At 44.3% G+C, this 14,773-nt stretch overlaps 1 protein-coding gene across 2 annotated transcripts in view; it reads right to left on the reverse strand.

Annotated features, from left to right (window-relative positions):
- Nucleotides 1-474: 474 nt before the first annotated feature.
- Nucleotides 475-14,773, reverse strand: part of LOC138246607 (phospholipase A2 inhibitor NAI-like) — a 55,392-nt gene continuing 41,093 nt past the window's right edge. Inside the window, exons 3-4 of one of the 2 annotated variants that reach the window (XM_069201305.1) lie at nucleotides 978-1,127; nucleotides 475-819 (exon numbers count right to left, since the gene is read on the reverse strand). In XM_069201305.1, coding sequence (XP_069057406.1) covers nucleotides 701-819; nucleotides 978-1,127 — 269 coding nt within the window. In that variant the 3' untranslated portion in view covers nucleotides 475-700. Of the gene's footprint in view, nucleotides 820-977; nucleotides 1,128-7,099; nucleotides 7,770-14,773 lie in introns of those variants that run through there. The other variant, XM_069201306.1, reaches the window with a different exon arrangement.

The following is a 14,773-nucleotide window of genomic DNA, read 5'->3' on the forward strand; positions in this document are numbered from 1 at the left end:
GTAAACCCTTCAGGGTTGACCATACAAACTAGCTACAGAACACCTGCATCATAAGGGTTAATAAGCACTCTATTAAATTCAAAATAATAGCATAACACAATATCCATTCAGATCACCCCAGTACATTTAGATTCACTGAGATCCTGAGGAACATGAAGATCCCCTGATATCACTCTATACATGTAGATCAACTAAGATCCGCCAGTACATCAAGATCTCCTTATGTACCCTGTGCACATGTCCATCCCCTACAATCTCCTTGCACTGAGATGCTTCTGTTTAGGTATATCAGAAAATATCTAAACTGTATATGTAGATCCACTAGAAACCCCTTACCAGATCTCTCAAAATTAATCTGCACATATAGATTACATTACATGCTTGTGTACCATGTAAATGCTCTGCCACCACATAGTTCTAAGGCAAATTAATGCTCAGTGCACCTTTCTGAAGTGAATAACTGGCTCACAACATTTGTTCACAAATATTTGTCCAATATATAACAGAAAACCATGGTCAACACTTGTGTAATTGTTTCAAATAAATTCTTGAATGCCTTTTTTATTAGCTGCAAAAAGTAAAGAGCATATAGAACCACCACTATCTCCCATAGCGAGACATTTTCTACTTTTATGAGGACTAGTTTTGATATGTTTCAAGGAGTAACGCCATAGAAGGTCCAACTTCAGTGGTGTGGCTGTCATCCTTTGGTGCAGGACACGTCTTCAATTTCCATGATTAGACCTCCTGGAAGCTCTGGGAATGGATCACAGTCCTTTAAATTAACACAATCAAGAGATAGCTTTTTAAGAGGCTGATCTGGGGAAAGACAAAAAAGGGGTATACATGTTTAGATAATTGGGCAAATGGTCAGACTGTAGTGTAAGATGTGGTGCAAATCTATATGTCATCCACCTCTAACAAGCAAATCACTATAACACTACATGAGTGTACGTTAACCTCTGTGCTCTACGTACTTCCAAAGGGATCCATTATTCCCTTAAAAGAAATACAGCTGGTCTCTGAGTCAGTGCACTGCAGCATCTTCACAGGTTCACACTCATAGCTGCCCACGTGGAAGCAGGATGGGCATGACACACTGTTGGGTTTGTCCTTTCTGGCTGGAACTGTAAAGTCAAAAAGAAACAATTAGCTTAGACAGCAGGTGAAACCATGAGTAGCTAGAGGACAGGGCAAAATGAGGGAGCTTTGAAAAAGTGGGTGACCTTACTTGGCTGGAGGAATTTGGACAGAGTGCTTCACTTTTCAAGCAGATATGCATGGACCTCACAGGGGGGTCAGCCGAGTTCGCACCTGAGACCCTGGTCTTGTCTCTTGTGACCCATAGAACTACCTTTGTGACCCCTGGGTTCAGTGGTTCTAAATGCAATGCTGAAAGCAGAAAGTAAACAATGCCTTGATGAGTACTGTTAACTTCCTGCAGCTCTCACTGTGATCTGGGATATTAAACTTTTAGGGCCATACTTATGGCAAAGTGGCACAGAGCTTGCACTGAGTAACTGAAAAAGGGCAGGAATGTATTGTATTTATAGCATACTGCACACTCTTGTACTTTTCCCCTGTGCTAGTGCACAATGGGCTGCCTAGCGCCAACGCATGTTCAGCAGTCCAAGCGTCACCGCAAGACAGGCAGTCCTTGGACCCCCGACTCATAATGAGGTCCTAAGTCTGAATGAAGAAAACTTCACTGCAGCTTCATGCAGCAGCTTCCCATGATGACACTCACTTCTCGGACACTGCCTGCAGCCTTGCCCCCCTGAATTTTACCTTCAGAGAACATTTGTTTCTAAATTTATTCTCAGGCCAAAGATAAGCGTCAATCGAGTTAAATCCACCTTCTTCAATCCAACCCACTTTTTTTTGCAGTCAGCTATATTTGTTTACTTTGACCCGGTCTCGACTAGATGTCCACAGTTGTAGCTTTGATATTTTAGGCACTAGTTTTTACCTAACTCTTTAAAATGTATAACTCTGGCTCTAATAATTGGATTTTTGTCAAATAATCTATTGAACTTTACTCTATTTGTCTAAATGAATGTAATATTTTTCTTGGTGTTCTATTTTCACTTCATTTCTGCTTGTGTGCTGCATAAATACTTTACACATTGCTTCAGCCTTACTGCTTTTGTGCCACAATACCAGAGGGTTAAGAACAGGTTAATTTAGGGACTTTTGTGGTTCTCCCTGACAGAGATTGTGGCCCCACTCATACAGCAACCCAATGTCTTACATGTGATATTTGACTTTTCCCCACCTTTTGGTCCCCCAGCACTCTCCTGGGTCACACACCTCTCATGGTGCTCCCCACTGCTGTTGAAATCTATTCTGATTTGTGATTTTCAAGATGGCAGAAAAAAAATCTATATAGTCCCTCTCCAACTAATCTAATTCAGCATGATTGTCAGGAGTTGCAAATCATTGAATTGGAATTTTAAGGGTGAGAGATATAGAAAGTGTTAACCCATCAAGCTCACCCAGCTCTTTCTTTAGATGCTCATATTTTAAAAACTACTACATGTATTTACAACAGACCAATGAAAGCATGCTTTCTGAGTAAGGTTTTACCGTCATGGCAAGTGTAATGTGTATCCATCCAGCTTACTTTGGCTGTAGGTGTGAGTGAAGTTTTCCATGGGAGCTAAAATAGCAAATCATATTTCTTCAGCTTTTTCTTTCCCCTTAACACTCTTTCACTGTCCAGAGCTGCATGAAACTTGGCATGCTTACAATTCAAAATGGAAGCTGGACTTGGTTTGCCAATGTCTGTTTTATTTGAATACCATGGCGGTCATTCTGACGGCGGCGGGCCTTGTTCCCTACAATTTCCAATGTCCTAGCGGGTTCCACCACCGCCTTAACATATATTATTGCCCCTTGTTCTCTATTTTTGTGCATTCCAGAGTACCTCTCCATCTATGTACAAATAAGGTAAAGCTCAGCAGCCCCTTTCTATGCTCTGAGATTCTCCACCTTTTCCTTCAAATATGTTTTGCTGCCTATATCAAATGACTTCTACTCCTACCTCTACCCTAGCTCCTTTCTATGCTCTGTTACCTATACTACTGCCTATAACCTACTACTCGTCTCCGAAGCATACCAGTTACCCTATCCCTGCCTTTAACATGGTACGTCTAGCCATATATATAGCACCTCTAACACCACTCTAAATTTACAGTTACCTATACCCTAGTACATCTTCCTCTTTCTATACCATCTTAACTCTACTACCACTTTTTCCATAATACATTCCTGGAACTACCAAACTATCACTATCCCATCTACAAAATTGAAACTCTATCCTTATCTATACCCAACACATCTACTTATATCTAAACCCTTGTACCTTTAGCCCTACCTACAAATTAAATCAGCTTTCCTATCTGTACCCTTAAAACGTGTATCATCATAGCAATACCTCTCCATCTTCATCTGTCTCTGTAACATAGAACCTCGATGCCTTTTTATGTACTACTATCACCTGCTTATGCTCCAGAGCTTCAACATGTAAAGTATAGCCTAGTACCTCTACCCATACCTAGAGTTTAGTATCTTTATACTACCTAGTTCTCATCTCTATACCCTGATAAAAAAGACAGCCCCTCTAATTTTTTTTAAAATTAATATGTGTTCTTTCCTCATTCAGTGATAATCCAGCCAATTTGTTTACTTATTTCCTTATACTATTTACTTGTTCTATTTTTTCTGTTGCTTTGATTTAATATTACTGTGTTGTTATTTTTCAGTGTCCTCAAGATATAGAAGGAGTTTGAACCCTCCTTTAAAATTTCTGTAAAACTTGAGGGCTTATTTACAAAGAGGTCACACAGTGTAGGAAGTAAACATACTGCGCTGCATTGTGTGAACGGGAGACAGCAAAACTGGGCTGTGTCTACTCAGAAGGGGGTGCAGTTCTGCTCTCTTCCTGCGCTGGTGGACTTGTGGCTGCCATGTGCCAACACAGACACTCTTGCTCCATACTGAAAGCAGAGAATTTGTGCAGAAACACGCTCCTTCCTGCAAAACAACTATTCTTTAGGGCATGTTCCTCTCTGTATGTGTGCTGCAGCACATATGCGTGAGGTGCAGCAATTTGATGCAAATCCTTGTCTACAATTCTTTGTAGATAGCGATTTAGATCAAGACACATGGGTGGTTGCATTGTGAATGCCCAGGCACCATTCATGAAATGCCTCCTTAATGCAAAGTAACGCATAGTGGAGCATAGCGCTGCCTTATGTTACTATAGCGTACACACCAATGAAAATTGTGACTTGCAGTGGTTTTTAAATCCAAGCTGACGACTTTGCATCTGGTTTCTTTAAAAAAGTAACTCAATCCTAATGCAAACTCATTGTAAATCATGACCTAAGTTTCTCAGCCTGGGGTCTTCAGTTTGGTTCACATCATTTTTTTTTTTTTTTGAGTTAACCAAGAGGTTCTGGCCATATCGGAGGCGTACTTTCTGATGGTATGTCAGTACTACCTCATTCACTGCTCATAACCTCTCCTCCATCCTCTTACAGGACTGTACTCTGGACTGAATTCTTGCAATCTAACCTCCCCCCTTGTCCATTGCTTTTTAGCTAGACTTGCTCTGAGGAAATCCTACACATATAGGCATACATGCAGTGGATTAGAACAGCTCACTCTACTGTCATATCCTTTTGTCCATCATACAAATCTGCCTTTCACCATCAGTATTATGAAAGCCCTGGCAATTTAATAGTTGTCCAATAATTAAGTTGTAACTTCCCCATGCACATTTTTGGTTTATGGTTTCAGTGTCAAAACAGTGTGAAGGCAGGTAAGCTCTTAAAAACACACTTAGAGTATTGTAGGCTTCGGTAGCTGACCATGAGTCATTGATTGGAAAATTGATAACTTGGTGCCAGATGTAGGAAGCCTTTTGCGCCTCGCAAACGGCGAAAAACGCAGTTTGCTAGGCGCAAAAGGCCTTACTCGATGCAGAGTCACATTTTGCGAGTCGGCACTGACACGCAAAATGTGATTCCGCATCGCGATGTAGAGTTGCTTTGTGACCGCTTGAAGTGGATGGTAACTCATTCCCAAAAGGGAAGGGGTCCCCATGAATGCCCACAAAAATATTTTTTCAGAGCAGGCAGTGGTCCTATGGACCACTGCCTTCTCTGAAAAAACCGAAACCAAAAGGTTTCAGGATTTTTTCTTTTTGCAGCTCGTTTTCCTTTAAGGAAAACGGGCTGCAAAGAGAAAAAAAAAACTGCTTTAGTAAAAAAGCAGTCACGGACATGGTGGTCTGCTGTCTCGAGCAGGCCACCATCCCCGTGAGTGCCCAGACTCGCTATGGGGTCGCAAACTGCAACCCACCTCATGAATATTCATGAGGTGGGTCTTTGCGACCCCATAGCGAGTCGCAGAAGGTGTCTGAGACACCTTTCTGCATCTCGGATTGCGAGTTGCAATTTGCGAGTCGCTATGACTCGCAAATTGCAAGTCGCAATCGGATACCTACCTACATCTGACCCTTGGATCCATACCTGCACTCAGTGCAAAAGTGCATTTTTCTGGATGGCTGAAGAGAACTCATTAATGCTCTAGTCCTTAGGAGGGAAACACAATTTCACCTTCATGAGGTAGGAACTGGGGTGATATCTCTTTGAGACTCCCTCAGATATGCAATGTCCAACCTACGTCTCAGGGGTGTGGCTGTTGGACTCTATTGAGCCCTTACAGCCGAAGCACAGAGCAAAGAGGTTTTGTTGCTAGGAGAAAACCTGAAAGTGTCTTATTGAAGAAATAGTGACATATTTAATAAGCTTCTGGGACAGAGACATTTTAAGTCATGGGCAAAGTGGGATCTGCCCCAGGGCCCCAGCCTTTCATGGGGCAACATGATAGAGCCAGCTCTGCTCTGCAGAGTGTCTTACCTTGATGACCATAAGTATTTCTTAAAGAGATTGTTTTAAATACTGTTTTCCTTCAATTTATTTTTTAACGAGGGTGATGTGAGAGAGTCTGTTCTCTTCCTGCGCTTGAGGACTTGTGGCTGCCATGCGCCAACACAGACACTCTTGCTCCATACTGCAAGGGTGTCTGCCCTCCCACCACAAATATTTTTTTTTGCCCAGGGACCCCAAAATCCACAACTGTCTTGGGAGTAGTTATTTTAGTACAAATCCCCAGATTGTGTAGTTCACTGGCTCACACCGTTAGGATCTTAACAAGGTGGCAACTTTCCCTTGGATTTGGGAGACAATGAAAAATCTGAAGGAAATACTAAGGCCCATCTTTATACTTTTTTAGCGCCGCATTTGCGTATTTTTTTGGTGCAAACTTACAAAATACACGGGCATATTTATACTTGTTTTGCCCCAAATTTGCATCATTGTTTTTTAACGCAAATTCTGTGCAAACTCCATATTTATACTTTGGCGCTACACCCATCTAGCACCATATTTATGGAGTTAAAGTCATTTTTTGGAAGTGGAAACCTACTTTGCGTCAATGAGATGCAAAGTATGTGTTCCCGTGCAAAAAATAACTCTATGGTCTTAACGACATATTTATCCCCCCTGCTAAAATCACGCATGGTGGAGGAGGGGTCAAATAATGGTACAAAGCATGCTTTGCACCATTATTTAACGCCTATGTCAGGGCAGGCATTAGGGGACCTGTGGGCTTATTTCCATGGTGGAACACCATGGAAAAAGCCCACAGGTGCCCTCCCCATGCCCTAGGAACACCCCTACCCACACCAGAGGGATAGTAGAGGATGGGGGATCCCATCCTAGGGAAGTATAGGTAAGTACAGGTAAGTATTTTTTTTTTTTTAACAGTGCCATTGGGGGCCCTGAAAAGGGCACCCCTACATGGCACTGGTTGCAATGGCCATGCCCAGGGGACCCCCGTCCCCTGTGCTGGCCATTGGGGTGGTGGGAATGACTCCTCTCTTTTCTAAGACAGGGGTCATGTGGTATGGATGGTTTTGTGTCAGAAAATGACTCTAGGCAGGTTGGAGTAATTTTTTTTACTCTAACCTGCCTAGCGTCATTTTTTGGTGCAAAACCCCCTTCTTCCATACTGCCAGCACCACCCGACTAACGTATTTTTTTTTACGCTAGCCTACCCTTTGCACCGGCTTGCACATTCCATAAATATGGTGCCTGGCTGGTGCACAAAAATGGTGCAATCCGGTGCAAAAATGTTTGGTGCAAAACTGCATTAGTGCAGTTTTACACCAACAAGTATAAATCAGGGCCATAATTGTATTTTGTAAGTTTGCGCCGCTTGTCCGTCAAATATTTACGCAAATGCAGAGCTAAAAAAGTTGAAATATGGGCCTAAATTCCAAGGAGTGATGGGATGGCGATGAGATGACAGATGAGAGATGGTGAAAGGAGCATAAAATGGGGGAGGGGGTAATACACATTGAGAAGAAAAAAATAAGAAAAAAGGGAGACATGCGAGATGAGGAATAAGTGAGCAAATGGGTAACATGATGTTGGAGGCTGCAGATTAGGAACAGCGAGAGACTGTAAAACAGGAGGTAATGGGAAAAGGAAAAGCTAAAAACAGGTGAGTGGGGAGAGAGAAAGAAAGCAGAGGAGAATGGATCGATAGCCACTCAGTCTCCATCTCGCCATCGTTGCAATAATCTGAATTGCAGCAGACTCGTTTGATCGTGTTTCGGCCAGTTGTGAAGCTCTCAGTAAAGTAAAGGTCCTTGCAGGCCTTGGCACAGCCCTTGAAGACCATGAACATTTGGCCATCTGCAAGAAATCACATAACATATAGTTAATAAGAATGATATTTAGTGGTAATAATATGGTATTTTTAATGTGTAGCTTCCCTTATGGGACAGAGGCAGAGTTATCCGCCTGTAATTCATATAAATAAAAATAACAAAGAATAGGGCATCAGGCAACAGCGGAGCACACCTAAGCACAGCCCATTCTTCCTGATCTCTCTTCCTTCTGATGTGTGATGTTGTGAGTCCAGAGGCCTTCAGCAGCCTCTAAGGTGCAAACTCACCTGGAAGAGGAACTTCACTGATGAAAAGACAGACACTGGAGAAACTTTGGCCCATATTTATGGGGAATTGGTGTAAGTTGCAAGTCTTCTTGCTGCGCTGCCCTACCCCAATGTGAAAAGGCAGGAATGCACAGTGTTTAAGAAATCCGTGCATGCCTGTCCTTTCCCCCTGCGCTGGCTCACAATTGGCTGCCTAGCACCAACACAGTTACCCTTGCACCATGGAGTTAGCGGACCTGCGATGCATGCAGGATTGTGTTTGTGCAGGAAGGGGCACCTTCCTGCACAAAAACATTCTTGAGAGGCATTTTTCTCTTTATATATGTGCCGCAGAATGCACCACACATCGAAAAGGGGAAAAAGTGAAGAGAAAGAAATAGTTTATGCGTGTTAGGCCTGCTCTGGAGAGGCGTAAGGTTTTGACACTGCCCCAGGCTTATGTGATGAAGTAAATCTGGGGCAGCATCAAAATCCATGGGTGGGAAAACCCACCACAATGCCCATGGTACACCTTCCTGGTGCAGAGTAAGGTAATGCATTTACTTGCTCTGCCTTGCCCTACTCTGTATCTCAGAGGCCATTTAAAGCCACGCAAAGTGGCTTGATTGGCCTCATAGATATGGTTGAAAGGCTAGCGCCACCGGAGTATCAAACAAAGTGATGCTCCCATGGCACAAACCTCTCATAATCATGGCGCTTTGTTCCTGTCCACTACAAGAAACAACTTCTCTGTTTCTGCACACCCTCAGTTTAATGGAAAGGTGGCCACGTGGTATTTGGTGTCCAAAAATGTGAATTATTTGGGGGGGCAGGAATGCAACCTGGGAGCATCACAAACAAATGGTAAGAAGAGAGGAGGCAGGTAAAATGAAGGATAATTTACCAATATTGAAGTGTCAATGGATCTACCTGGTGATGAACTCAAATCTCACTTTTGTCCACCCTTCACCCCTCCCTCTGACAACAGTATTTCCTCCACCATGTTCTCTGACTTGTTGCATGTCTTCAGTTCACGCACAAAAAATCCAATGTTAAGCATTTACCAGCAACCAATGGTTGTGTATTGAGTGCAAGGCATAGCACATTAACAAAAAGTAGTGTCCAAGATCCCTAGGTTGAACAGACACATGTATGTAGGAATTCCAAAATATCATTTCAAACATGTTTGCATGGCAGCATTGAAAGTAGCACCTGTATGTTATCTTTGGATTGCCACACCATACTAATCCTTGTTAGAAGATGATCTGCAATGACATTTGTGATTAGTGAGTATATGTATTTATCTGCTGCCACCCACAAATGGCATCCATGACCCATTGTTTGAAATCAGTAAGTGATATCCCTTATGTCACTGTACCTGCTACTGCCTCCAGTCAGATGGAACTGTGCCTCATGCTGCCCCATTGGCCCAGAAGCTGTCGCTCCATTGCTTGCAGAATTAATGTATGAAACCCTTCCTACTAATGTGTCCTGTGAACTGTGTATGTGACCCCATCATAGCTACAAAAATTCAACGCCCGCGTTTGTCATTTGTTCCATCTGTATGCTTAACTGTGATATTATCTGTGTGTTAGGTTAAACAAATGCCTTCCCCTTCACACTTATTGTCATCAATACAATCACAGTTGCCCGCAAGCATCGTTCTGTAGTACAGCAGATGCCCCTTAATTTTGAAGAGCTACCTGCAGGCAACATTGGACAACTTCTTGGTTGACAAGGTTAGTGTTAAACTCCATTTCTGCTGAACAACCTGTGCTGCATAAGCATAAAAACTTGCAGTATGAAGGAGGGCAAAGGGGACAGGACTCATCACTAAAAGGTCTCATGCCCAATTCGGATATACTTTTTGTCAGCATTGTCAGTCTTAGAGTGGTCTTTCCGCAGAATTATTGCCTTAAACCTCCTATTTTTCTGAATTTGTTTTCGTAAACTTTAGGACTCTGCACTTTACCACGTCTAACCAGTTCTGAAGGGCCTATGCTCACTCCTTAAAACATGGTAAAATTGGCTTACACCTGATTGTCATATTTGATTTACCAATAAGTCCCTAGTAAAGTGGTATACCGTAACCCAGAGCCTGTAAATTAAATGTTACTAGTGGGCCTGCAAAGTAAAACAATGGTCCCTAGACATATGAATGCAACAATGCTACCAACCAAAAGGCTATGTAGTCCATACAATAATCAAGAAAATGTTTCTTTCTTAAAGTATTGTATAATGGCACAATGGGTATGAGAGAAAAAACATGCTTGGTACTCTCTCATCGGTGATACACATGCAACAATAGTGATCAAAAGTATATATCTGAAAGCAAGAATAGCATTGCCAATTCTTGGCTAAATAACAATATAGATAAGGGTCTGCAATTTCAGTTAGCTTTTCGATCACTAAGGAGATAACAGGATCATCATCTGGACTGGAAATACAACCAAAGCTAAAGAATCATGGAGTAATTCATTAATTTCAAGTTCCTAGGGCATGATACCGGAGGATAATGGTCCACTCCCTGTTCACTTTGACGTCAGGACGTTGCTTTAATCGCACCATGCCCAAATATGTTTGTGTTCACTCCCTATTTGGCACCAATTTTGAATGGTAAAGCTCACTCTACACACCAGGCAGTTGGGCATAGACTCCCTTGACATGAGAATGTCTTCATTTGGTTCTGGAGTCCTCCTCCAGGATATTTGGACCATTACCTTCAGCTACCAACAATATTTTGTGATTAGGTGCACAGTGGTTGATACAGAAGCACAATTGGGAGTACGGGGTTCTTGTATCGGGGGCAGGTCAGTATTGTATCATTTGTAGCACTAGGCCCCTCGTGAGCGTCAACTAGAGGCGAGAAAAGGGTGGACTAAGGTGTATGTGGTGGGAGGGGAATTTCCTTTACGGACTAGGTGGTCTCACACACTCAATGGTGTCATGCTTCATCATATGACCACCTAGCCCCACCCAGGTAGGACAATGCCACCTGGGCGGACTCAACCTCACTGTTAAAGGAACAGGAGGGAGAGCGTAAATCAATTCTGGTTCTGGAACGGGATCCAGCTAGACTAAGAAATAAAAACACCTAAACAGATACCTATGTAAGTATTTTAATAGGAGGTTCTGTTTGATGTGATTAAAAAGAAGACTGGGGCGCCAAAGTGAGAGCAATGACTCACTGGGTCTCCAATCTAAAAGGAAAAAGACGACATGTTTCTGCCCTCAAAATTGAGCTATGGAAGGTCTCGGGCATTCATCAGGGCTCAGGATCCCTGCTGTACAAGTTTAGTAAGCGTTATATAGATGGTGATAATTAAGTAGAAACTAGTGACACCCGGAAGGGCGGAGGGCCTACCTTGCCGAGGGAATACCTGGGGAGTACCTAAAGGAAGTAAAACTATTCAGTCCGGTACTAGGGGTGACACAGCAATACACGGCAATCCACAACACACGTGAAAGGAAGCATGCACGGCGCAGCAATACTGGGTGCGTAAGGCATATTTCACATAAAAAAGATGATATAACACGTCTTGGTGTGACGGACAACAAGGAAGGGGAGAGTATCTTACCCTATCACAAGAGGCTATTAGCCTCCGGTGTCCAGGAGAGGGAGCGTCCCCTTATAGTCAGACTCTAAGGTAAGGGAAGAAGGAAAAGGGGGAGAAGCCACGTGAGAGGAAAATAGGGGCAGACCGGGGAGGAAGACCCCTAGGACAACGAGGGCAATGGCCTGGAAATATTGACACCTAATCGATATATAATATAGAGGTAGAGACATGGACAGGAAGAATTTGTAAAATGGGGGCTGATAGTAAATAGGGGGAAGGATAGAAAGGGGAGAACAAAGGAGGGAGTAGGGTAGCGGGGAAGGTTAATAATGATATAAGCAAGAGAAGATCAGGAACACCGCAACACAGGCTAAAAAGTGAAGCAGTGGAGAAGAAGTGGAGGAAAACAGGGGGAAGAGGGAAGAAGGGAGAAAATTCTTATCTGTATGTTCAATGGTGGCCAGCTCACTCACTGCATCAAAGGCGGGCGCTCTCTATGTGCCTATACCGACCTCTCACAGGACCGCTTGAGTAAAGTGGCCTGCGAGAGACGGGTTGATATAGTACCCTTGATTGCTGTAAATGAGATTCAGGTGCTGGTGCTCACCGTCGCGGCCCGTGGTCCAGACCCTGATTAGATATGTCGGGCAGAAGTGGGTATGTCCAGTGACAACGCGCTCCAACGTTGTGTGGGCGGATGCCCGGAAGAACATTGCCGGTGTAATCCGGAGGCTGTAGCGACCGGGGCGGCCGGAGAGACAGAGAAGCAGCGCCGTCGCGAGGGACAGCGTCATGGAGGGCGCGGTCCCCGTGGAGGCCGCTGGGAGATGTAGTTCTCCCGGCGGCCGAATGAGACAGAGAGTCAGCCCCCCTCGCGCGAGACCGCGTCACAGAGGGCGCGGTCCCCGCGGGGGCCGCCGGGAGAAGTAGTGCCCGGCTAGCGCAGCAAGGGAAAGTCCCCAGTAGTCTACCGCCTAAGGGGCAGGCGGGGGGTCAAGCAAGAAGGAGGGTGGGATGCTGGAAGAGAGGAAAAGGGGAGAGGATGCTGAAAGAGAGGAAGAGGGGAGGGAAAAAGGGAAAGAAAAGGTATGGAAAGGGGGTGAGAGGGAACAGAGATGGAGAGGTGAGAGAGAAAAAATGAAATCAAAGGAAGAGAAAAGAAGAGAAAAATGCGCAAGAAAAAAAGGAAGAACAAGAGATCTGGGATAGGAACAAGAAAGAAGGGGGGGTTGGGGGTGGGTGAAAGGGGGAAATAAAGGGAAGGGGGGGAGAAAAGGGGAAAAAGGAAAAAAAGCAGACAAGAGGCCAGACAAAAAAGGGGGGGGGGGGAAAGGAGGGAGAAAGAGAAGGAGAGAGAAGGAAAAGAGAGAGAAGGGGAAACAAAACAAGAGGGGGCGGAGGGGAGAGGGACAAAGAGGACCAAAGTTGGGGAAGGGGAGGGGGGAGCAAAAACTCAAGGTGGGGAAAAGGAATTAACGGTGCTAGGGAGGGGGGAAAAGGAAAAAGAAGAAGCAAGGGAAAAAAAGGGGGGAAAAAAGGAGTGGAGGGGAGTTAAGGTATGTGCAGAAGGGGGGCAGGGAAGGCAGAGGACTGAGAGAATATGTAAGTCAAGAAAACGGTCTAATGTGAGTGAGAAAACCAGGGTATCTCATCATTTAGACCCACCGTATCGGTGTGTAGCCTCCAAATCCAGCGTTGTTCAGCCCTAAACAGTTGATGCCTTAGTTAGGGCTGAATTTTTGGCTAAGTTGTTGGCAGCAGTATGGAGGATCCTCAGTATGGGAAAGTGTCCCTTTTTATAACCCCCCCTTCTTTGCACCCAATGCAGATGTGTACGACTCTGTTATCTAGGCCCCAGTGCCTGTGCTTTCTCCATAAATGGTTATGTTGATTTGGTGATTACCTGATTGGCAAGTTCAACTGTGCCCTCACCAAGAGTGTCACAGTCCCATGCACTGCCTTATATGTATGTCAGACACCCCTAAGGTAGGTCTCTGCAACCCAGAAGGCAGGATGCATTATATTTCAAGTGCAAGCATATACGCTTCTAGGTCTCTATAGCATCCTTTCCAAGAAGGCACAGTACAAGTGCTGGCTAGCCCATAGGATAACATGGGGTTGGCCAGATCAGCTAGCTCCATTATGGTACTGCCTAGTTATGTCAAGGTTGGTGTCAGACAATTTGCCTTCTCTCCCCCAACATGAATCTTATGTCAAGGGACATCTGGTATGAACCCAGGTGGCACACTAGAGGTTGCCCATCTGTTTTCAACCTTCATTTCTGCTCAGGCTAGGCAGCCCACACTATTTCCGGTGCTTCCACCAAGACAGAGTTCTGACCTCCTGTCAGGCAGTCTGGGTGATCTCATAGCCATCAGCTCTGTCCCCCAGCGAGGAAACAGCAGGAACATTTGCTCATGGACATTAAGAGTCTCAGTAAGAGGGCTTAATGTTACTCAGGTTACTGGTACTTAGTGGCATATTTATGGGATTGTCACTCAGTGCCGTGCAGCGTCACCTTGCTTTGCTACTCTGCATGATAGGGAATAGTTAATATGGTGCATTTCAGTCTTTTCCCCTGCACTGACGCCCTTTTGGCAGCATTTGCCAATGCAGACATTTTTGCCCCATGGTGCAAGGGTGCCTGCATTGAATGCAAGATTGTTTTTATGCAAGAAGGGGCACCTTCCTGCACAAAAATAATCCTCAGCGGCATATTCTTCTATCTATAAGTCCTACAGAATGCAGTACTTTTTTCTAGTCTCAGGTTTCTGGGCCTAAAATACTCTTTTTCGGGCCATCCCTCTCAAATTCAAGCTTCTCTGGTTGCTGGCTATGAACAGAGTGGTCACACAGTTTATATGGGCTTATTCCACGCCTAGGTAGGCACTCAAGTATTTAACTTCACCCAGGGAGAGCGAGGGCTGGGCCGTACCAGATTTTGAATTATATGACTGGGAAGCTGCTCTCAAAATATATGCGTCCGCTTTTTAGGGACCCGGAACAACAGTCTTACATACCGTCTATATAGGAGGTTTTGCTCGTGAAAGTGGCTAGAGGTAGTCCATTGTGACAAGTTGAAAAAGTTCTTTAAAAAAAGTCCGGCTTAAGACAGTAGGGCCCACAAGTTTTGGGCACCGATCTATAATAATCTTGGGCTGGGGCATTATCACTATTACATTTTGATAGAGAACAACCCAATACTA

Source organism: Pleurodeles waltl, chromosome 7, assembly GCF_031143425.1.
Source record: "Pleurodeles waltl isolate 20211129_DDA chromosome 7, aPleWal1.hap1.20221129, whole genome shotgun sequence".
In the NCBI taxonomy this organism is placed as follows: domain Eukaryota; kingdom Metazoa; phylum Chordata; class Amphibia; order Caudata; family Salamandridae; genus Pleurodeles; species Pleurodeles waltl.